The sequence below is a fragment of the Bubalus bubalis genome, chromosome 1 (assembly GCF_019923935.1).
Source record: "Bubalus bubalis isolate 160015118507 breed Murrah chromosome 1, NDDB_SH_1, whole genome shotgun sequence".
Taxonomy (NCBI): Eukaryota; Metazoa; Chordata; class Mammalia; order Artiodactyla; family Bovidae; genus Bubalus; species Bubalus bubalis.
Window position 1 is genome coordinate 193,992,727 of NC_059157.1, and position 22,818 is coordinate 194,015,544.

General features: G+C 42.9%; 1 protein-coding gene across 4 annotated transcripts in view; it reads right to left on the reverse strand.

Annotated features, from left to right (window-relative positions):
- The window catches only part of HLCS (holocarboxylase synthetase), a 215,374-nt gene that overhangs the window by 128,274 nt on the left and 64,282 nt on the right, over positions 1-22,818 (reverse strand). For all 4 annotated transcript variants that reach the window (XM_025293769.3, XM_025293775.3, XM_025293760.3 and 1 more), the window contains exon 6: positions 4,443-4,714. In XM_025293769.3, coding sequence (XP_025149554.3) covers positions 4,443-4,714 — 272 coding nt within the window. The remainder of the gene's footprint in view (positions 1-4,442; positions 4,715-22,818) is intronic.

Genomic DNA, 22,818 nt, shown 5'->3' on the forward strand with positions numbered 1-22,818 from the left:
TAGCGACTTGAGGTTTCTCCTTGTCTTTCCCTCCGCTTGGAGAAAGTCCACCGTCTCCCATACAAGGTTTCCTCAAAGGACGCTGAAGCTAGTTCACAGAACCATTTCGGCCCTCTAAACGCCTTGGAAGTTACTGAGAGCCAGGAAGGTGGGTAGGGTATAGGATTCTGACTCCAGGATCACTCCATTCGGAGGAGCTGGAGTGCTGCTGATGCCCAGATTGCAGAACTGAGGTGAGCAAGGCCCAAGAGGGTGAGAATGCCAAGGTCACAGAGCTAGCTGGTGATGAAATCTTCAGGTCCAGTGTTTCTGTCTACTAGACAGTGAGCTTTACACGTGATACAGAAACTGCTCCAAAAACTTAACTGAACAGTCTGCTCCTCACCCAGCGCGATGTTATGTGCTGTGACCACTTCTCTCTGTCTGCCCAAACTCCCAGGCTCAGACCAAGAACAGACGCACAGACGTGTGTGCATGAACTGAGTGTGCTCTGGGAACCGCTTCCTCCAGGGCACTGTGAGGTTAGGGCAGTACACTCCCCACTTTCTCTCCCCAGTGCCTAACACAGGGCCTGGCATACAACAAGCACTCCATAAATGCTTACTCCACGTAGGATGAAGGCAAACTTGAGCGTGAAAAATCAAGGGACTTCAACAATGGTAAGAAAATAAACCTACTTATCCATGGGCGGAGGAGCCTGGTGGGCTGCAGTCCCTGGGGTCTCGAAGAGTCGGACACGACTGAGCGAATTCACTTTCACTTTTTACTTTCATGCACTGGAGAAGGAAATGGCAACCCACTCCAGTATTCTTGCCTGGAGAATCCCAGGGACAGAGGAGCCTAATGGGCTGCCGTCTATGGGGTCGCACAGAGTCGGACACGACTGAAGCGACTTAGCAGCAGCAGCAACAACAAAGAAATCTAAATTATTCTTTACAAATAAAAAACAAACAGTCCATGTGTGGCCAGTTCATCCAGGATATATACAAGGATGCAAAGAGAATCAGTATGAATGAGTTCATCTGTCTCACCACACACTGGCTTCACACCTAAGTTGTTTCAATCTCTTATCAGTGACCTATGGGTCAAATAAAAGACAACCGCACAATTACCATAATGGCTCAGTTACCCTAAGCCTGCGCTCCAAGGTCTAGTTTTCCCCTTCCTGCCTTCCCTAGGGCTGACAGTCAATCAATGCTTATCACGAGATTCCACTAAATGTGCAGCGCTCTGGACCAAACCAGGTCAGAGTCAGCACCTGGAGGCACTTGTCCAGCAGTGAGGAGGGCTGAGCACTGGCCGATCCACACCCCTTTGTCTGGGACCCCACCACCAGCAGCAGCTCACATCTTCAAACGGCTTCCCAGGTCTGCAGCCACAGGACTGACCACGGAACACAGTGAAGGTTCCCTGGTCCAGACGCAGGACTAAACCCATGGCCCTGGTGGGACTCTTCCCAACCAGCTGAGCTAACTGGTCACAAGAAAAGCTCCCAGGAAATAACTCAGGGGGGGAAAAAAGATTGTCTAAGTGAACCGAAATCAGAATTTACCCTGTGTTACCCTGACCATCAGGTAGAAAATGCATTTCGTGGTTAGATCAGATCAGATCAGATCAGCCGCTCAGTCGTGTCCGACTCTTTGCAACCCCATGAATCACAGCACGCCAGGCCTCCCTGTCCAACACCAACTCCCAGAGTTCACTGAGACTCACGTCCATCGAGTCAGTGATGCCATCCAGCCATCTCATCCTCTGTCGTCCCCTTCTCCTCTTGCCCCCAATCCCTCCCAGCATCCGAGTCTTTTCCAATGAGTCAACTCTTCGCATGAGGTAGCCAAAGCACTGGAGTTTTAGCTTTAGCATCATTCCTTCCAAAGACATCCCAGGGCTGATCTCCTTCAGAATGGACTGATTGGATCTCCGTGCAGTCCAAGGGACTCTCAAGAGTCTTCTCCAACACCACAGTTCAAAAGCATCAAATACATGTTAAAAAAAAAAAGCCTGGGGTGGGGGATTCAGGGTGAAATTAACCTCTTCCAACCCGACTTGGTTGGGTGGCTTGCCATGTCAGACTATCCGGGAAACAGCGCTCACTCTCGTGGTTTTTGCTCTTTATTACTGGAGGGCGAGTCCTCAGGGCCATCAAACACCTTGATGTTATCAGCAAGCCACTCCCACATTTCCCTCTGCTGCTCCTTGTCCTCAGAGCTCCTTCTCCTCTACAGAACCACTGGCCAAGCTTTAACTGGGGCAGGAGGTGATGGTGGTGGTGGTTCACGGCTTCAAGACCAGCCTGCTCCCCTGACAGGAGATCAAATGAAAGCTTTCGGTGCTACCTCAGTGTCACAGAAGCTTAAGCTGGGCTTGTGGTCAAAGAAGCACACACAGCCTCCAACAATCTGTCCAAAGAAAAAGGTCCAAATCCTCCTGGATTTATAATAACATAAGAAAGTTACCTCTAATGACACTGAATAAGCAGCGAAATAAAACCAGAGTTACCTGAAAATAACTGTTTCCAACTATGATTTTAACTTTTGCAAGCAATGGGGCCATCATGATGTATTATACTACTTAAAGGCCTTCTGCTAAATTTTTAGCAGCCTGACAAACAGTAAGTACAAACGGAAGTTAGAAAGACTTCTAACTGCCCTCTAATATCTGCCTTCCTCTCCTCCTGGTTAACAGAAACCTAATTTTCAGTAGATTCATCGATGCCAAGTACAAAGATGGCATTTATTTCCTAGTCATCCTTGGAGGTAACTATGGTCATGTTCTAGCCCTGGGAGATGAACAAAAACATCATGAGCAACTTCTGAAAGAGCCCATATATGGACACGCCCCAACTTACACTCTCCTTTGCTCACCAGGTAAAATGAGAGAGAATATAAAAGCTTGGGTTACCTCTTGGCACCCACCCTAGGAAGGTACCCACAAGCCCTCTTGGTAACACACTGCCCACTGCCCAAACCCAGCAACCATAATCTCAATGTTTCAAGATTGCCCCGATACAAAAATACTCTTCACTATTGTCCACAAAAATGGTCTGGAAGTGCCAATGTTTTTCTATCTGAATTTCACCCAAATATTTTTTGTTAAATATTGTCTGATTTTTTATTTGGCAGATATGATTAGAATGGGTCACCTTTTTGATATAATAGTGTACACTAGAGTAACAAAAGATTATCACAGAGTTTGTACAAGCAAGTAATAATCACTCCGTACAAATACAGGCTTTTTCGTCTCTATGGGAACACCAAGGATTGGGGAGTGGAGGCAGGAGACGATGGCAACACTGAAAGAAAAAAAAACAATACAAAACAACCCGGGAGACAAGACCTATTCATTGCCATTGCTCATATTCCCCTTTCAACTTTGTCTCCTCACTGCTAGGTCCCCTATAGTAACGCTGTTTCTACATCCTGTACATACACTAAAATTGCCGTTTCCATGACTGAGCATGAGAGTCACGAAATCCTAAAATTATCTCATCACCTTATATCAACATACTAGCAAATTCCAGAAATTATTGTTCAGAAGAAAAGCCAAAATATTTCCATACGTTCCATATGCTGAATTATATATCTGCCTAATTATGCGGTTCCACAGGTGAAAGTGCCCAGAAACCATGAATGGGGTGGGGGATTTTGCAGTCTTAACATTCCTCAAATTTTAGTCCCATGTTGAAGGAAGATGCTTTTCTTATTTATGCCCTCTATAACCCTACTTTTTAAACTATCTATCTCAACATAAAAGTATTAATTAATAGAGACTAATTTGGAGTTTAAAATGAACCTTTCATCTGTTTCCCATTGTTTAACCTTTAATCAAAGTCCATGAAACAGAAGAAATAAGAAGGAAAACTTGAAATAAGACTGAATTTCCAACATCCCAATGGGATTACAGAGTGCTTTAAAAACGCATTGGATAGCAACATACCAAAACAGGTAAGTACAAAGCTCCTGTTTATTTCAACTGAACACAGCTTACATGTTCAAATTTGCTATGCTAATACTCTGCAAACATCTTAAACTGGTTATAACATCTCAACACTGGTTACAACAGAGTAAAATGGCAACATGAACAATAGCGCCTCCTGTCAAACACCTTTTTTTCATAATATTCTTTTTCCCAAAGACATTATGAACAGTCAGATTAAAGGAAGACAGACACAAGGCACAGAAGTCCCTCATTCTTTAAAACACAGATCTCTGACCCAAGAATTTTAATTTCTCTATCTACAGATGGGTGTATTGCTAGTGGTATATTAAAGAGTTATCACTCTAATCTTCATGATTAAGTTATGAATAAGCTATTACTTTAAGCATAGCATTAGGTTATTGCTCTAAATCTTCCTCCCTCTCCCTGAGCACTGGTTGGAGAGAACCATCAAGATACCTGGGGTCCTCCAAGCAAATATAGAAACCAGCCTAGCCAGGACTTACCCGTCCAGAAGATTCATTGTAGTGGGTGTCACTTCGGCAAACAGAATGACTTTCCCAAGTTTCTTTGTCTTCAGGTTTTGTCGGTAAATCTCGAAGTCAAAGTTTTCTGATGAGAAGGACTCTGTGTCAGTCACCACGGGTAGGGCGGATGGGGTGATTTCTATTTCAGATGTATAGGATGAAATGAATTTCAGGGAGAGTTTGCTCGATCTTATTACTCCTTCAGGATCCACATGTTTCCCCAGCCACTGCACAAGAGGATCCCGGATTTCCTGTGCCATAAAGAAAGAAGTGGGAAGGTCGTAATTTGGCATTACATTAGATGATGGTAGCTTTCCCTTAAAATGCCACTTTGGTAAGAGAAGTACTTCCTAATTCATGACCAATAAAAGCTAGGTTAACATATTCTGAACATAAAAACTATCATACAATAGACAATGAGTACACTAAGTATGGACTTCCTGTTGGCTCAGTGGGAAAGAATCCGCCTGCCAGTGCAAGAGATTTGGGTTCAATCCCTGGGTGGGGGAGATCCCCTGGAGAAGGAAATGCCAACCCACTCCAGTATTCTTGCCTGGAGAATTCCATGGACAGAGGAGCCTGGCGGGCTACAGTCCATGAGGTCACAAAAGAGTCAGACATGACTTAGCAAGTAAACAACACTAAGTATACCTATATTATAAAAATATGAACTGGTTCAGAAAGCAAGATCCAGGGAAATAGGCACATTTCTATCCTACACTAGATCCTAAATTCTCAAAAGTCCTTCCTTTCCACTTTTAGAGTTCATTAGTGATCCTCTAGGCCTCTACGGATCAGTTTTCATTCCAATCCCAAAGAAAGGCAATGCCAAAGAATGCTCAAACTACCACACAATTGCACTCATCTCACACGCTAGGAAAGTAATGCTCAAAATTCTCCAAGCCAGGCTTCAGCAATACATGAACCGTGAACTTCCTGATGTTCAAGCTGATTTTAGAGAAGGCAGAGGAACCAGAGATCAAATTGCCAACATCCGCTGGATCATGGAAAAAGCAAGAGAGTTCCAGAAAAACATCTATTTCTGCTTTATTGACTATGCCAAAGCCTTTGACTGTGTGGATCACAATCAACTGTGGAAAATTCTGAAACAGTTGGGAATACCAGACCACCTGACCTGCCTCTGGAGAAATCTGTATGCAGGTCAGGAAGCAACAGTTAGAACTGGACATGGAACAACAGACTGGCTCCAAATAGGAAAAGGAGTACATCAAGGCTGTATATTGTCACCCTGCTTATTTAACTTACATGCAGAGTACATCATGAGGAACGCTGGACTGGAAGAAGCACAAGCTGGAATCAAGATTGCCAGGAGAAATATCAATAACCTCAGATATGCAGATGACACCACCCTTATGGCAGAAAGTGAAGAGGAACTCAAATCCTCCTGATGAGAGTGAAAGTGGAGAGTGAAAAAGTTGGCTTCAAGCTCAACATTCAGAAAACGAAGATCATGGCATCTGGTCCCATCACTTCATGGGAAATAGATGGGGAAACAGTAGAAACAGTGTCAGACTTTATTTTTCTGGGCTCCAAAATCACTGCAGATGGTGACTGCAGCCATGAAATTAAAAGACGCTTACTCCTTGGAAGGAAAGTTATGACCAACCTAGATAGCATATTGAAAAGCAGAGACATTACTTTGCCAACAAAGGTCCGTTTGGTCAAGGCTATGGTTTTTCCTGTGGTCATGTATGGATATGAGAGTTGGACTGTGAAGAAGGCTGAGCATCAAAGAATTGATGCTTTTGAACTGTGGTGTTGGAGAAGACTCTTGAGAGTCCCTTGGACTGCAAGGAGATCCAACCAGTCCATTCTGAAGGAGATCAGCCCTGGGATTTCTTTGGAAGGAATGATGCTAAAGCTGAAACTCCAGTACTTTGGCCACCTCATGCGAAGAGTTGACTCATTGGAAAAGACTCGGATGCTGGGAGGGATTGGGGGCAGGACGAGAAGGGGACGACAGAGGATGAGATGGCTAGATGGCATCACTGACTCAATGGACGTGAGTCCGAGTGAACTCCGGGAGTTGGTGATGGACAGGGAGGCCTGGCGTGCTGCGATTCATGGGGTCGCAAAGAGTCGGACACGACTGAGTGACTGAACTGAACTGAGGCCTCTATGCATTTTACAGAAAGTTTTTAACCTTATACTTCCACCCCTCAAAGAAATTCATTATCTGGGAAAATAAAGCCTAGGTGAAAAGTCACAGGAGACAAAGTACTAAGATACTAGAGCATTCCCTCTCGGCCTCTGCAGGACCTCCACCTCGTCTCATAGACAAGCTGACCACCACCAGCCACTGACAGGTCACCAACAGTGAAAGGAATGGGGTACCCAAGATGCTTTCGCTTTACTCCAAATGCAGTCCACGGAGGGGAAGACAGAAGTCCAGTACTTACAACCTAACCTAGTACTGAACTCTCTATCCTACCTCCCAAGAAGCTGCAACTTCCTCTTTGACCCTGGGAGATCTGGGGACGCCCCCTAGGGTGGAGCATCAGGGGGTTCAGGTGGGGAAGTCAGCATCCCAAGGGGCTAGCACAAAACATATTAAAATCTGTTACAGGAAGTGCTGATCTGAACTCCTGGGCCCTCTTCACACAAATGCCAGGCACTTCCAAAGAGGAGACAAGGCCTTCTGTTAGCACCCGGGGTCTGTCCCAAAGCTCTACATGCCTAAGAGAAGCACCTTCAAAGATGAAATTTCATTTAACTAAATTCACTTGATGAACCTTTAAAACTCAGTTCCTCTTTGCAGAAAACACAGAGGCTAGAGGAACAAGTTAAATGGCTTCAGAAGGAAGTGATCAGAAGAAATCCAGAGGGCGAGACATTTTATAGCACAAGAATCTTCAAGTGTGTGTGTGTGAAAACAAATCTGAATTTGCTTCAACACATTCAACAGCTGGATGTTATAAGGGCACCGCACAAGCTAAAGATACATCAGTGGATAGGTTAAATCACGCGCACACAGAGAGAGAGAGAGAGATGTAAAGTAATCTGAAAAATAAACACTTCTTAACTAACTTGGTTTTCATTAATTCAAGCAGGGAGGTAAACAGTTATTCAACAGGTGTAGGTAATTTGATTCCTCTCTATTCAAAGTCAATGAAAGTCAAACCAAAAAGAAACAGCCAGCAGCAGGTAGAACCTTCAGAACAGGAAGAAAGCAGGGAACCAGCTCTGGAGCAAATTATCCGATTGGCCATCTACACATCATTCATCTAATAAACTGTTTTTGAAAGCAACACATAGAGATGTACAAATATGCAAAAGAAATTAAAATTGGAGTAGGCAAGGTACAGGAGGTTTTTATGTTTAATTTTATACTTCTTTCATATAATCTTTCAGGACTTAATCAGGGCAAAGTAAGTTACTCAGAAAAAAAGAGAATCTAAAAAGATACAAAATGAGGTGAGGAACCTCTTAAGAAATATACCTATATACCATCTATAATTCTCCTAAATATTTATATTCACTATAGTCAAATGCAACTTGTAGCCATCGAGTAAAACTAAGTACACAAGGGTAGTATTTAGGCTACCCCCCACCCCCATTGTCCCTGGACAAGAGATACAATTCTGGTCACAAGAAGTATCAAAGTTACTGCCTGTTTGAAGGAATTCCGCCTGCTATATGCTATAAAAGGACATATGTTACAATGATGACTTAAGAGCTGCAGAAGTAGCTGCTAACATATATAAGGAAAAGGAATTAATTAATGAATCTTGGCTTAACTCGACCAATGACCACTAAGAGAGAATAGAAATGCTATTGAAGAAAAAAGTTTGGATCATATATATCAAGGCAAATGGGCAGACATGAGTAGTATTAACAATCCTCTACCCCCCAAATCTACCTAAATCTTTAAACACAACTACCAGAGAGCGCAAAAATGTCACCACTTTCAGGAAGACTGACCCACAGCCTGACTAGTTTAGGACTACCCTTCATAAACGTAATGACTTTATAGCACTTTTCAAACTGTAATTCCATAGTTCATACAACTATTTACTCAATGTCCCACTGTTTTGCTAGAATAGAACATAAGCTCCATAAAGACAACAAATGTGTGTTTCTGTCTTGCTCCCAACTGTATCCATGGCACCTGGTACCAAGTGGATATTGCATGCTTAATAAGCATTCATTGTATAAATGCACATTAAATTCCATACCAAAATAAAGTCCCACAAGTAACAGACATAAATAGGTATATCAAAGAGGGAAAACCCAGAAAAGGCAATGATAAGAGATGGCCTTGAAATGGATATAATATGCATCAAAAAGAAATGTGAAATTGTTAAATCAGTTCTGTTGAAAATAAAACAACTGCTATCAAATTCCACCCCAATGAAATTCATGAAAACCTTCTAATTAATGTTATTTTTTTAACATTTGAACTTCAAGAATTCAGTATTTACTTTTCTCTAAGATTTCAGGCTAATTAAATACAATTTAAGTGGAACCAAAAACAACGTTTTATAGTCACATAAATGCTGGCCCCTTTGAATTCACCACAGCACTAGGAAAACACTAGCTATTCTCAAGGAAGGTGAATGTGCCTCTGTTTCCTACTGGGACATGTCGCACACAATACAAAAACCCCAAGAAATCCCCCCCAAAAAAGTACTAGAACTAGTACCTTGGTTTTCAGCAAGGTTGCAAAATACAAGGTCAATATAAAAACTGGGTTTATTTCTAGCCATGAATATCTGAAGCCTAAATTTTATTTAAACATCATTTTCAATGGCATCAATAGATGTGAAACATTTAGGAATAAATTAAAATATATGCCAGACCTGTACACTGCAAACTATGAAACACTGAAAACTTAAAGAAGTCCTAAATAACTGAAGAGATATACTATGTTCATGGATTAGAACACTCAATATTAAGCATCAATTCTTCTCCAATTTGATCTACAGATTTGATGCAATTCCCATCAAAGTCCTAGCAAGCTTTCTTTTGTAGACATTGATAAGCTATTTCTAAAACTTAAACAGAAAAAGAATAGGCCTAGAATGGCCAAAACAATTTGGGGAAGAAAAAAGAAGATTTCCATTATCTGACTTCAAGACATAAAGCTACAGTAATCAAGACATTGGCTTGGTGGTGGTAGTGGTGGTTTAGAAACTAAGTCATGTCCAACTCTTGTGACCCCATGGACCATATCGGGCTCTTCTATCCATGAGATTTGCCAGGCAAGAACACTGGAATGGGTTGCCATTTCCTTCTCCAGGGAAAATTCCCGACCAGGGATCATAGGTGGCTTCTTTACCACTGAATCACCAGGGAAGCCCACTGTATTGGCTTACAGATAGACTGCTGCTGCTAAGTCACTTCAGTCATGTCCGACTCTGTGCGACCCCATAGACGGCAGCCCACCAGGCTCCCCCGTCCCTGGGATTCTCCAGGCAAGAACACGGGAGAGGGTTGCTATTTCCTTCTCCAATGCATGAAAGTGAAAAGTGAAAGTGAAGTCGCTCAGTTGTGTCCGACTCTCAGCGACCCCATGAACTGCAATCTTCCGGGCTCCTCCATCCATGGGATTTTCTAGGCAAGAGTACTGGAGTGGGGTGCCATTGCCTTCTCCGTACAGATAGACATACATTACTAAAAACAGAATAAAGTCCAGAAATAAGGCCACACATGTATGTTCAATTGATTTTCAACAAGGTAATTCACCTGAAAAAGAATCATCTTTTCAATACATGGTGCTAAAACAAGGGAACATATGCAAAAAAAAAAAAAGAAAACCACCAAAATTTAATCCTTACAGTATACTAAAATTAACTTGACATGAATCATAGACCTATATGTAAGCAGGTCCAAATGTAATGCTATAAAATGAATAAAATAGAGGAGGAAATTTTCTGATCTTAGAATAGGTATTAATAAATCTTTTCTCTAAATGAAAGGAGTATGAACTCTCAAAGAAAAAAAGAACTAGACTTTATAAAAATTAAGAACCCTAAGAACTGCTGCCATTCAAGGATTAATGTTAAGAAAAATGAAAAGACAATAAACTGAGAGTAACTATTCTTAATACACATATCTGACAAAGGACTTGTATCCAGAATGCAAAACAACAACAACAAAAAGAAACACTTAAAAAAATGATTTTATTTATTTTTGGCTGTGTCGAGTGGGGGCTACTCTGGTTGCGCTGCTCAGCCCCTCACTGTGGCGGCTTCTCTTGTGAAGCACGGGCTCTGGGGCATGTGGGCTCAGCAGCTGCGGCTCCCAGGCTCTAGAGCACAGGGGTAGTACTAGAGGCGCATGGGCGTGCCTGCTCCTCGGCATGTGGCATCTTCCCAGATCAGGGATCGAACCTGTGTCTCCTGCATTGGCATGTAGATTCTTTATCACTGAGACACCAGGAAAGCCCTCCAAAAGCACTCTTAAACATAATTAGAAGAAAACAATTCAACTTAGAACAGCAGCAAAAAGATTTGAAAAGACATTACCCAAAAGAAAATATCAGATGGCCAAAAAGCACATTAAAAGTGCTCGGCATCGTTTATCACCAGGGAAATACAAAGTAAAACCATGGGATACCTCTACACACCCATTAGAATGGTTAAATTTCTTAGTTCTGACAGTATCTAGTGTTGGCAAAGATGTGAAGTAACTGAAACTCTCATACATTACTGATAGGAAAATAAAAGGGTACAACAATTTTGGAATGCAATTTGGCAGTTTATCAAATTAAACATACACATGCCATATGATCCAGAAATTCGATTCCTAGGAAATTAACCAAGAGAAATGAAAACACACATCAACGCAAAGACTTGTATGTGAATGGCCATAGAACCTTTACTCATAATAGCAAAAAAAAAAAAAAAAAAATGAAAACAACCCAATGTCCACTAACAGGAAAACAGATAAATAAGTCACAGCAGATCTATACATTGGAACGCTACTCAGCAATAAAAATGACCTACTCAGGCAACAAAATGGATGAATCTCAAAAACATAAGTCTGATTAAAATTAAAATTAAAAAAGACAAAAGAGTATGTATTGTGTGATTCAACTTATGTGAAGTACTGGAAAGGACCAATCTAATTGATAATGATAGAAAGCAGATGAGTGATTGCCCAAGGATGAGCATGGGGGTGGGAGAGTAGATGAGAACCGAATGAGAAACAGAACAAGAGAATTTTGTGGGATTCTGGAAATGTTCAACGACAGTTACTCCAGCATGTATGTATATCAAATCCTACACACAAATAAGTACATTTCCTTGAATATCGGCCACACCCAGCAACATCCTTAGGCAACACTAAACAGCAACTAAAATCCACAAGACTCTGTATCCATTAATGTCCAAAAAGAACACCATTGTCCCTAGTTCTGACGAAATAAATGCTTAAATTCACATTTACTGAAAATAAACATAAGTGACTATTCCATAGTTAGTTAACATATTGTAACATCTGATACATGGGGTACAACTAAGATCAGAGATGTCCAGTATACTATGTCCAGGTATGTTAGAGCCATTCCACCCCCTCCCTTGTCTTTTCTGCTAAATTTTATCCACCTAGCAAGACTCAATGGGTGAAACAGACATCCCTCTTAACTCAGCATTGGATTCAAAATACTTATTACCATCTCTGCGTTCTGTGCTCCTTTTCCCAAGAAACACTAAATAATTGATCTTAACCTTTAAAGGTTTTCAATCTCGGAGACACATTTGCCCCACTGTAAATAATCAGATTAGTTGCGCTTCAGCCATAACATTGTAAGTTGCTAGGCAACATTATAAATTTATGAGTGGGTAAATCAGAAAAAATGAATCTACAAAGACACAGAATACAAGTTTTTTTAATGGATGTTTCCATTCTCAAACATCAGAGTACACAGGAGTAGAAGAATTTATTTTTAAAAATTCTTACTACTGGTATTTTACAAACAAAATATTCCCAGACAATTTCACATTCACTCAGTGTCTTCACACAAGTGATGAAGGCACACAGCATAGAAGATTTTTACAATCAAAAGACGACACTCCTGGAAATTCCCTGGTGGTCCAGTGGTTAGGGCTCCGTGCTTCCACTGCAGGGGGCATGAACTCGATCCCTGGTCAGGGAACTAAGATCCCACAAGCCTCAAAGCATGGCAAAAAAAAAAAAAAAAAAAAGACACTCTTGAAAAAGCAAGACTGTTTTTGGTCCTGATCTCATTTAAAGCAAGGATTGTTCATGTGGCAGCCTTCAGGGTAAACTTTTATTCTGACCACCAGAACCAAGCAGAGCAAAGCCTCAGACAGGGTCTGAGACGAGTGTGTTCCTCCTTAGGTGACTGGTCCCCCGTGAAGACCCTTCTGCTGTCTCAACTCCAACTGACCCACTGCAGTCTGATGGCAGTCGGATTCCTCCTTGGAAGGCACTGCTCCCCTGATTGGATGCCCAAGGCCCCCGCCTTCCTGCACCCCCAAATATGCTCAGTCACTGAACCCAACACTGTCACCCCCAGAATGAATGGGCCTGCAGGGGCTTCTAGCTTTAGTGACTCGCTCCTGAAAGCAGACTGTCCCCACAAGCATCCAGGTAACTGTCACCCACAGACACCCAAGGGCCAAAATGATCCGATACACGAAACATCTCTGAAAGAAATGGACACGCTCCCACACGTGCTCCTGGCCCAGGAGCACAACCCTCATTATGTGGAGACACACTCTCCAGCTGGACTCTTGGCTGCCGCCTCTTCTACTCCTAAGCATCTGGGATTGAGACCATTCACCTCAGCCCCAGCATGAAATCTGGAACCAAGCCAGCAAGATCTCCTGTGGGGCCCCTGATGATGCTTCTTTCCAGTTAGGTCCCCAAGTAATAATCATCAGAGTGCTTCTGGCAATGCTGATTCTCAAATACAAGGGGTCCAGTTTGGCAGTTCCTCAAAACATTAAACAGTATCAACATATAAGCCAGCCAGCTCCGAGTATATACTCAAAAGAGTGGGAAGCAGAAGTGTCCTCAAACACATACCTCAGCAACACCGATGTTCAGAACAACATTGTTCACGAGAGTCAAAAGGTAGAAACAACGCACATAAGTCAAAATATGGACAGATGAATGGTTAAACAAAATGTGGTGTGTGTACATATATATACACTGCATGTATGCGTACATATAAATGTTCCAGTGTGTGTATATATACATAAAATACATATATATAAATATTCTAGTGTATATATATATACATATATATACATATATACATATATACATATATATACACACACACTGAAATATTTATATATATTTTATGTATATATATATACATAAAATATATATAAATATTTCAGTGTGTGTGTGTATATATATATATAAATACTTCAGTGTGTGCATGTGTACATATATACATAAAATACTCCAGTGTGTGTGCATATATACAGACACACTGGAATATATATATGCACACACACTGGAGTATTTTATGTATATATGTACACACGCACACATATATATATATATTGGAGAAGGCAATGGCACCCTACTCCAGTACCCTTGCCTGGAAAATCCCATGGACGGAGTAGCCTAGTAGGCTGCAGTCCATGGGGTCGCTAAGAGTCGGACATGACTGAGCGACTTCACTTTCACTTTTCACTTTCATGCACTGGAGAAGGAAATGGCAACCCAATCCAGTGTTCTTGACTGGAGAATCCCAGGGACGGCGGAGCCTGGTGGGCTGCTGTCTATGGGGTTGCACAGAGTCGGACACGACTGAAGCAACTAAGCAGCAGCAGTATATATATATATATATATAATCAGATCAGTCACTCAGTCATGTCGGACTCTGTGCAACCCCATGAATCACAGCACGCCAGGCCTCCCTGTCCATCACCAACTCCTGGAGTTCACTCAGACTCATGTCCATCGAGTCAGTGATGCCATCTAGCCATCTCATCCTCTGTCATCCCCTTCTCCTCCTGCCCCCAATCCCTCCCAGCATCAGAGTCTTTTCCAATGAGTCAACTCTTCGCATGAGGTGGCCAAAGTACTGGAGTTTCAGCTTTAGCATCATTCCTTCCAAAGAAATCCCTCTGATCTCCCTCAGAATGGACTGGTTGGATCTCCTTGCAGTCCAAGGGACTCTCAAGAGTCTTCTCCAACACCACAGTTCAAAAGCATCAATTCTTTGACGCTCAGCCTTCTTCACAGTCCAACTCTCACATCCATACATGACTACAGGAAAAACCATAGCCTTGACTAGACGAACCTTTGTCGGCAAAGTAATGTCTCTACTTTTGAATATGCTATCTAGGTTGGTCATAACTTTCCTTCCAAGGAGTAAGCGTCTTTTAATTTCATGGCTGCAATATATATATATATATAAAATACTCCTGTGTGTGTGTGTGTGTGTGTGTGTGTGTATACACACACACACATATATATAAAATACCCCAGTGCATGTACATGTATTATTCAAGCATAAAAAGAAATCAACTTCTAATAGGCACTATGGCATAAATGAACCTTGAAAATATTATGCTAAGTGAAAGAGGCCAGACACAAAAGGACCAATATTGTATGATTCCACTTTTGTGAAACATCTAGAAAAAGTAAATTCATAGAAACAGAAAGTAGAATAGAGGTTACCAGGAGCTGAGTGGAGAGAAAATGAGAAGTTATTGATTAATGGGTATAGAGTTTCTGTTTGGGGTGATGAGAAAGTTTCCAGAATAGTGGAATGGTTGCAGTGTGAGAGTAATTAATGGCACTGAACAGTACAGCTGAAAAGAGTTAAAATAACAAATTTGACGTTCAGTTCAGTCCAGTCGCTCAGTCGTGTCCAACTCTGTGCAACCCCATGGGCTGCAGCATGCCAGGCTTCCCTGTCCTTCACCAACTCCCAGAGTTTACCCAAACTCACATCCATTGAGTCGGTGGTGCCATCCAACCATCTCATCCTCTGTCATCTCCTTCTTCTCCCGCCTTCAGTCTTTCCCAGCATCAGAGCCTTTTCAAATGAGTCAGCCCTTCGCATCAGGTGGCTAAAGTATTGGAGTTTTGGCCTCAACATCAGTCCTTCCAATGAACACTCAGGACTGATATCCTTTAGAATGGACTTGTTGGATCTCCTTGCAGTCCAAGGGACTCTCAGGAGTCTTCTCCAACACCACAGTTCAAAAACATCAATTCTTCAGTGCTCAGCCTTCTTTATGGTCCTACTCTCATGTTCATACATGACTACTGGAAAAAGCATAGCTTTTGACTATATGGACCTTTGTCGGCAAAGTAATGTCTCTGCTTTTTAATATGCTGTCTAGGTTGGTCATAACTTTCCTGCCAAGGAGTAAGCGTCTTTTAATTTCATGGCTGCAGTCACCATCTGCACTGATTTTGGATCCCCAAAAAATAAAAGTCTGCCACTGTTTCCACTGTTTCCCCATCTATTTGCCATGATACTTGACATTAAAGTTTATCAAAAAATTTTAAAAGAGAAGGGGATCAAGATCTCAAGCTGTATTCTCCCCAGAAGCTTCTGGTCTTCTCTGCAGCCAGGCCACTGCCTGCTGCCAAATTGCCCTGCATAAGATGAAATGGAGAGGCAGCCATGTAGCTATGGGGTTGGTAGATGGGCGGAGCCCTGACAAGGCTTTTCCCAGGGTTCCTCCTTGCCTTACCCATAAATCACCAAGGGAAGCCACTTGAGTGACTTCTCACAAGTCTTTTCCCAAGTAACTTTTCACCTAGGCAGACAAATGATTGGCAATGTCTCTCGTGGAATGATTTTAGGTTGTCTCCATCAGGCACTAGCCTACATCCACCGTATGGAAGTGCTCACTCACTCCATGCAGAGCACTGGGGCTTTAGACAAGGATCCCAACCCTCACTAGCAATGCCACAGCACTATTATCACCATCTATGGAAGAAGAAATGGAACCTCAGATATTCCAAACCACACAGTCAGTAAGTCACAGAGCTGGAATTTGAAACCACAAAACCAAATCTGGCTCCTAAATCATTGCTCTAATTTCTATCCCACCATCCTCAGTAAGAAGAGCTAACCCAAAATGAAGCAACATAGGAGAAGCCTGTTTACTGTAATCAAAATATCGCAGAGAGTCGGACACAGCTGAGCGACTGATCTGATCTGATCTGAAGGCATCACAAAGAAAGATATAAACTCAATATAATATGCAACTATGAAGTAGTGATAAAACATATGGCTTGGAGCTGAGGTGGCGTGGGAGGGAGAGTGGGTGGTGGGCAAGGATTAGAATGTTTGGTAAGAGAAACCTGAATCTGAAGAAGTTTGGGTCAAACTTCTTCAGTTCAGTTCAGTTGCTCAGTCGTATCCGACTCTTTGCAACCCCAAGAATACAGCATACCAGGCTTCCCTGTCCATCACCAACTCCCCCGGAGCTTGCTCAAACTCATGTCCATCAAGTCGGTGATGCCGTCCAACCATCTCATCCTCTGTCATTCCCTTCTCTCCTGCCTTCAATCTTTCCCAGCATCAGGGTGTTTTCCAGTGAGTCAGTTCTTCGCATCAGGTGGCCAAAGTATCAGAGCATCATCTTCCGCATCAGTCCTTCCAATAGAATATTCAGGGTTGATTTCCTTTAGGACGGACTGGTTTGATCTCCTTGCAGTCCAAGGGACTCTCAACAGTGTTCTCCAATACCACAGTTCAAAAGCATCAAAATTTTCGGCACTCAGCTTTCTTTATTACCCAACTCACACATCCATACAGAACCACTGGAAAAACCATAGCTTTGACTAGATGGACCTTTGACACCACAGTTCAAAAGCATCAATTCTTCAGTGTTCAGCTTTCTTTATGGTCCAGCTCTCACATCCATACAGAACTACTGGAAAAACCACAGCTTTGACTAGATGGATCTTTGCAGCAAAGTAATGTCTCTGCTTTTTAATATGCTATCTGGGTTGGTCATAGCTTTTCTTTCCAGGAGTAAGCATCTTTTAATTTCACGGCTAACTCAGGCAAGCCCAGATGAGGACATTTTCACAAAGAAACAAAATTTGTATCATTTAAGTGAATTACCCGTTCATTGCTCTCTGGTTTCAGCCAGAAAGAGATGGCATATTCTAGAGTTCAAGGGAAGGGCTACTTAAGGAACTGTGGGCAAAAATAAGAGAATCAAAGCAGCAGGGCTGGGGAACACCTGGACCAGCGACAGGCCCAGAGGAGGAGCAGAGGAGACGGCACCCACAGGGGCTGTGAGCAGAGAGGGTGGAGAGGAACCCCTCCACCTCTCTCACCCACTGCCAGCACAACCAGGGCCTGGGAAGGCACCCAGAGAACAAGTGGACAATGTAAACTGGACAGTGGCCAACACAAGTGCTAAGAGTGGACACAACTGCTTTCATCAGACACAACTTCGAATGGTAACTCCACAGCACCAAAGAATTTATGACGAAGGGCATCCGAGATCCAAATCCCAGGCATGGGGGGCTCCTCCCCTGAGTCAAACTTGTCACGGTCATTTCCGGTCCCCAAGGCCTGGGACACAGTAGGCACTCAATAAATGTCTGTTAAAACCTGTATTCCCTTTATTATGTAAAAGTTTCTCTCAGGCTCAGGCTCTGAAAGGCCACGGGTTTACTGCATTTTTTGTTACCTGCCAACTAGCGAAGACCACAAAAGGCTGGGGTGGACCCATAAAACAGAGGTAATGAATAAGTCATTTCTAACAAGGCTGGTTTTATAGGCATCACACCTCCGCTGGGCCAAATGGGCTCATTTTAGAGGTGAAATCTATTCTGCGAGTGCGGAGACCAAAAAAAAAAAAAAGAGAGAGAGAGCGAGCCGTGGGCGGCACTAAAAGAAAAGGGAGGCGTTCTGGGTCGGCGCTCAACCACCGCTCCTACTCCAGAGGCGCTAACTTCCACTGACGGGGCCCGTGGGTTTGGGGTTCAACATCCGTAGAAATCTCCAGAGCCTTCATTAAGCCTTGCCAGTGTAAAACGCCCGCCATTTGTCCGAGGCCAACACAAACAGGCTCCTAACGGAGCTAGGAGCGTTGGCTGGGAAGCCAAGAAAGCTCCGGGTGGGAGCCCAGGCCGCGAGCCGGAACGCGAGTGGGGCGGCCCATCGCGCCTCACCCTGCAGGGGCACGTTCTGACTGGCGCACACGCACGCAGGCACGTACACGCACGCATGCGCACATACAGATGTGACCGTTCCCCACCTCAGCCATATTGGGGCGAGCAGCGGGTCTAGAGCCCTACGCCCAGGGCTGATTTTTTTTTTTTTTTTTTTTGAGTCATCATTAGGCCCCCTACCCCGCTCCCGCAACTCATCCCAAACTACGTGCCTGTCATTCGCAGCCTGGCTTTGACCCCTCTGGAGCGCTGTGTGTGGGAGCAGGAGATAACCAGCACAGAATCGCCCACAGCTCTGCTCCAGGCTAGCGTGGAGGCTTTCTTTTTAGAACGAGAAAAACCCCACCTCCCCTTTCACCTTTAACATTCAAGAGTGAGTGATTTGTCCCAAATGCTAAATGCTCAAGTTAAAACTGGAACATCCTCTCTAGGATTCCAAAATTAAAATACACATGTTGCCTGCAAAGAGAGAGGTGGCCAGTATGAGGACGATTCAGGGAAGGCAGAGCGAGTTTTCTACTCCAGTCCATTTATTTTAGCAAAACCTCATTTGGTCAACTGTTTTTGTACATGACACTCTGGAAAATTCAGAGAGTCCCAGAGGATATTACATTGGAGGGGGAAAAAAGGGCCTGTGAAGGCATTCCGTTCTGCCCTACAAGGAGAGGACGGACAGATCCGCAAGCAAGCATTCCAAGGAGACGGTCTAAAATCCGCATTTTAGGAAGCCTTACTAGTTGATGGGAAGGAGCAGCTAGCTGATGAGCCAGTGCGTACTTAGTTATAGTTTCTAAACTGGAAAGCACTTTAATAACAGATAAACTATTGCAACTTTTTTCTGAAGCTTCATCTTTTCAGTCTTGATCTGGGGTATATCAACAGCTGATTCTTTTAAACTGTTTAATGTGATGTTAATGAAGCCCCCAACACACCTGGATAAAGGGTGACAGCTAGATTGAACCGGGCAGCCAATCTGAGCCTGGTGGGCTATTTACTGTTGGCCTGTCCCCCAAGGCTTGTCGGCTCTCCCAGACACAGGAATGGAAGATGTGTTTCACCATACTTTAGTGGGAAACGCCAAAACATTTTTTAAGTTTTCAAACAAAACACACTTATTAAATGCCTACTACAGGCAAAATACTGGAAAAGGGATACAAAGATTAACAACATATGGTCCTTGCCTTCAAATGATCTTGTATTACAGTTTAATAGGGTAGACAGATATTCATAACTACAGCAGCATTTGTGCACTACCCGCCCCCCCAGATTTTAACCTTCATATAAAAGTAAGCAGTCAGATCTAAGGTTCCAATATTGGGATGGGAAACTGAAAGAAAAATTGTTAAATCCTGTATACATAACATGGTCATCACTGGAATTTTCCTAGACCAGGATTGAGAAGTCCTATGCTGAGCATAAAAGATCAACCAGTTGTCCTCAAAGCATGTGGCTCTGAGGTGCTTTATGTTCCATAATTTAGGACTTTTTAAAGGTATATTCTAAAAATTTTCTACTTGCTGGCCCATTGTGAGGATCGGATGTGCCCATAGCCCAGGACAGCAATGACCGGCTATCCAGAACCATTACAAACCAGTAGGCTACTGGTTTTACTTCAAATAAAGAAAACAAGCCCAGGTCCAAGTGGAAATTAGTGGCACTCTCTTATCAACTCCTAGAAACAAAAATGTGATAGCCTCATACGGTCATAAATAAGTTAAGTTCTATGCTCTGTGTTTTACTTGAAGACACACATCTTTTGAAAAACAAACTCTCTTTATCAATAAATGGTGGTAAAACGTTAACCAGCGGTGACTGTACTCGGTAAAAGTTACATGAGATTTGTGTACTATTCGTCTCCCTTTCTTTACTTATTTTTTTAAACAAAAAGTTGAGGAGAAACAAAGGGATTTGCTCCAAAAGCTCTCTAAGGCCTCTGCCAGTTCCAACATTCACTGGATGTTTTTGTTCTGCTGTTAATCCTGGAATTATCAAAGACACAGCCTTTGTTTGAAAGGAGAAAAAAACCAAACAACCATCAAGAATACCTTCTAGCACCGGCATCTTAGTTGGATCAGCACAACCCTTCACGCAGTCTGCATGAGGGCTAGGTTGCAAAGGTCACTTCAGGCAAGAACACCTCCCTGAAAAACCCGATTTTCACTGTCACAGGCTGTGCCTCCAGAGGCCCGGAGCTTGAGCAGTCCAAGCGAAGGACGTTCTTTCCTGAGCACAAACCCCAGTGCATTTCATGAAGCCTTTCAGTATACGTGGAATCAGTGTATTAATAACAGCTTATTGGCACCGAATGAAAAACACACAAGTCTTAATCTTAGGTCTTGAATTGGGTCCAGGTTCTACGTAATAGCTGGCTGGAAGGGATACAGCCGTAAGCATTGCTTGGTGACTGGAGGCTGTGTAGTGAGACCTGAGTTCTGAAACCAGGATTGGTAGCTTAGCAAAATTTACTGGTTGTAGAAAAAAGTAAACTTGCCTCTAGGGAGGTGAGCTCAGCCGCACCATTCTGACAGCAGCCCCTGGTGGCCAGTTTAGTAAAAAAGTATTGGCTCCGATGCCGAAAGTTCCGACCTTGCCTTAATGAAGGTTGCTACAAGCAGACGGGCCATTCTAGGTGAGAGCTGGGCAGTGATTAGGGAAGCAGCAAAAATCCAAACTAAGGTGTGCCTTTGAGTCACATAAACTCATCCACATCACTAGGGTTCCTGTCACTTGCATTAACAACAACAATGAAAAAAGGAATATTGCCCTTTGAAAATAAGATGAATATGAAAATTTATTTTTAAAGGGCAAGATAATAACATGAGGCAGATATACTTACCTGGGTTTGAAAGTTACATTCCTTAAATATGTAGAAAACCTTTAAATATGCAAGGCGTGTGGACTCCTACACAAAATAAAACATGCCCTGTCTACTTCCCTACACAGTGGGACTCTTCCCTACACCCAGTGCTCTTAATTTCCACACATGCCAATGAATTCCTACTGTACTATCGGGAATCACTCATATGGCAGAAATTTCTAGAAGATGCTGCTATCATTCATTCAGGGAATAATAATCAAGATAGTAATACGTGAAGTCTGATCTCCAGTGCCACAGACTCACACCCCGTCACTGGATATAGATATAAAAATGTTCAGAGGCTGACAGTTAGCTTCAAAGGCAGACAGCCATAGGAAGTAGAAGCCACAAGCTTCAAGCCGACTTCATCGTAAGGTGCACACACTGCATCCTCAGCCATGAGAGAACAATCTGGAAACAATCCGCTGGGCAGCTGCTCTCATCAACAAACTGTTTATTGTAAGAAAGTGGCTGGGTCAAAGGCTAAACATCAACCCGAACCGAAAGCATACAAGCAAAAATCAATAGCGTCCGTGCTAAAGGAAACCCAGGACTTCACAGAAAAGAGGGAGCAAGAAACTTGTGTTTAGTTCTGAAAGGATGGCACTCACATATCTCAATGTGCAGGGTTGCTCTGCATGATATTACAAATGGTTACTATCTTCAGAACAGGAGCTCAAATAATGGCACTTAAAACATACGGAAATCAATTTTACAGATCACTTCCCAAAAAAAGTTACAACAGCTTATATCTAGTGTCTTCCATCTTGCATTTGTTTTATAAAAGGATTAACATACTTAAACACAATGCTGCTGCTGCTGCTACGTCACTTCAGTCATGTCCGACTCTGTGCGACCCCATAGACGGCAGCCCACCAGGCTCCCCCGTCCCTGGGATTCTCCAGGCAAGAACACTGGAGTGGGTTGCCATTTCCTTCTCCAATGCATGAAAGTGAAAAGTGAAAGTGAAGTCGCTCAGTCGTGTCCGACCCTCAGCGACCCCATGGACTGCAGCCTTCCAGGCTTCTCCATCCATGGGATTTTCCAGGCAAGAGTACTGGAGTGGGGTGCCATTGCCTTCTCCAGCTTAAACACAATACATAGATAATATAACTCATCTTTTAAAAAGCCTGTTTAGTAACTGGATTACTGACTGGTATATAAGAAATTATGTGAAGGAATTGTATTATTTTAGGTGTGACAGTGAAATTCCACTGCTTGTATTTTTAAACAGAGTTCTTATCTTTTAAAGACACACACTAAATATTTACAGATGAGAGATCTGCTCAGGGATCTGGGTAAAAGGCTACACATATAGGAGGAGGAATGGGTAGGAATAGATAAAATGAGATTGGCCAGAACGGAAAACTGTGAAGCAGAGTGCTGAATACATAT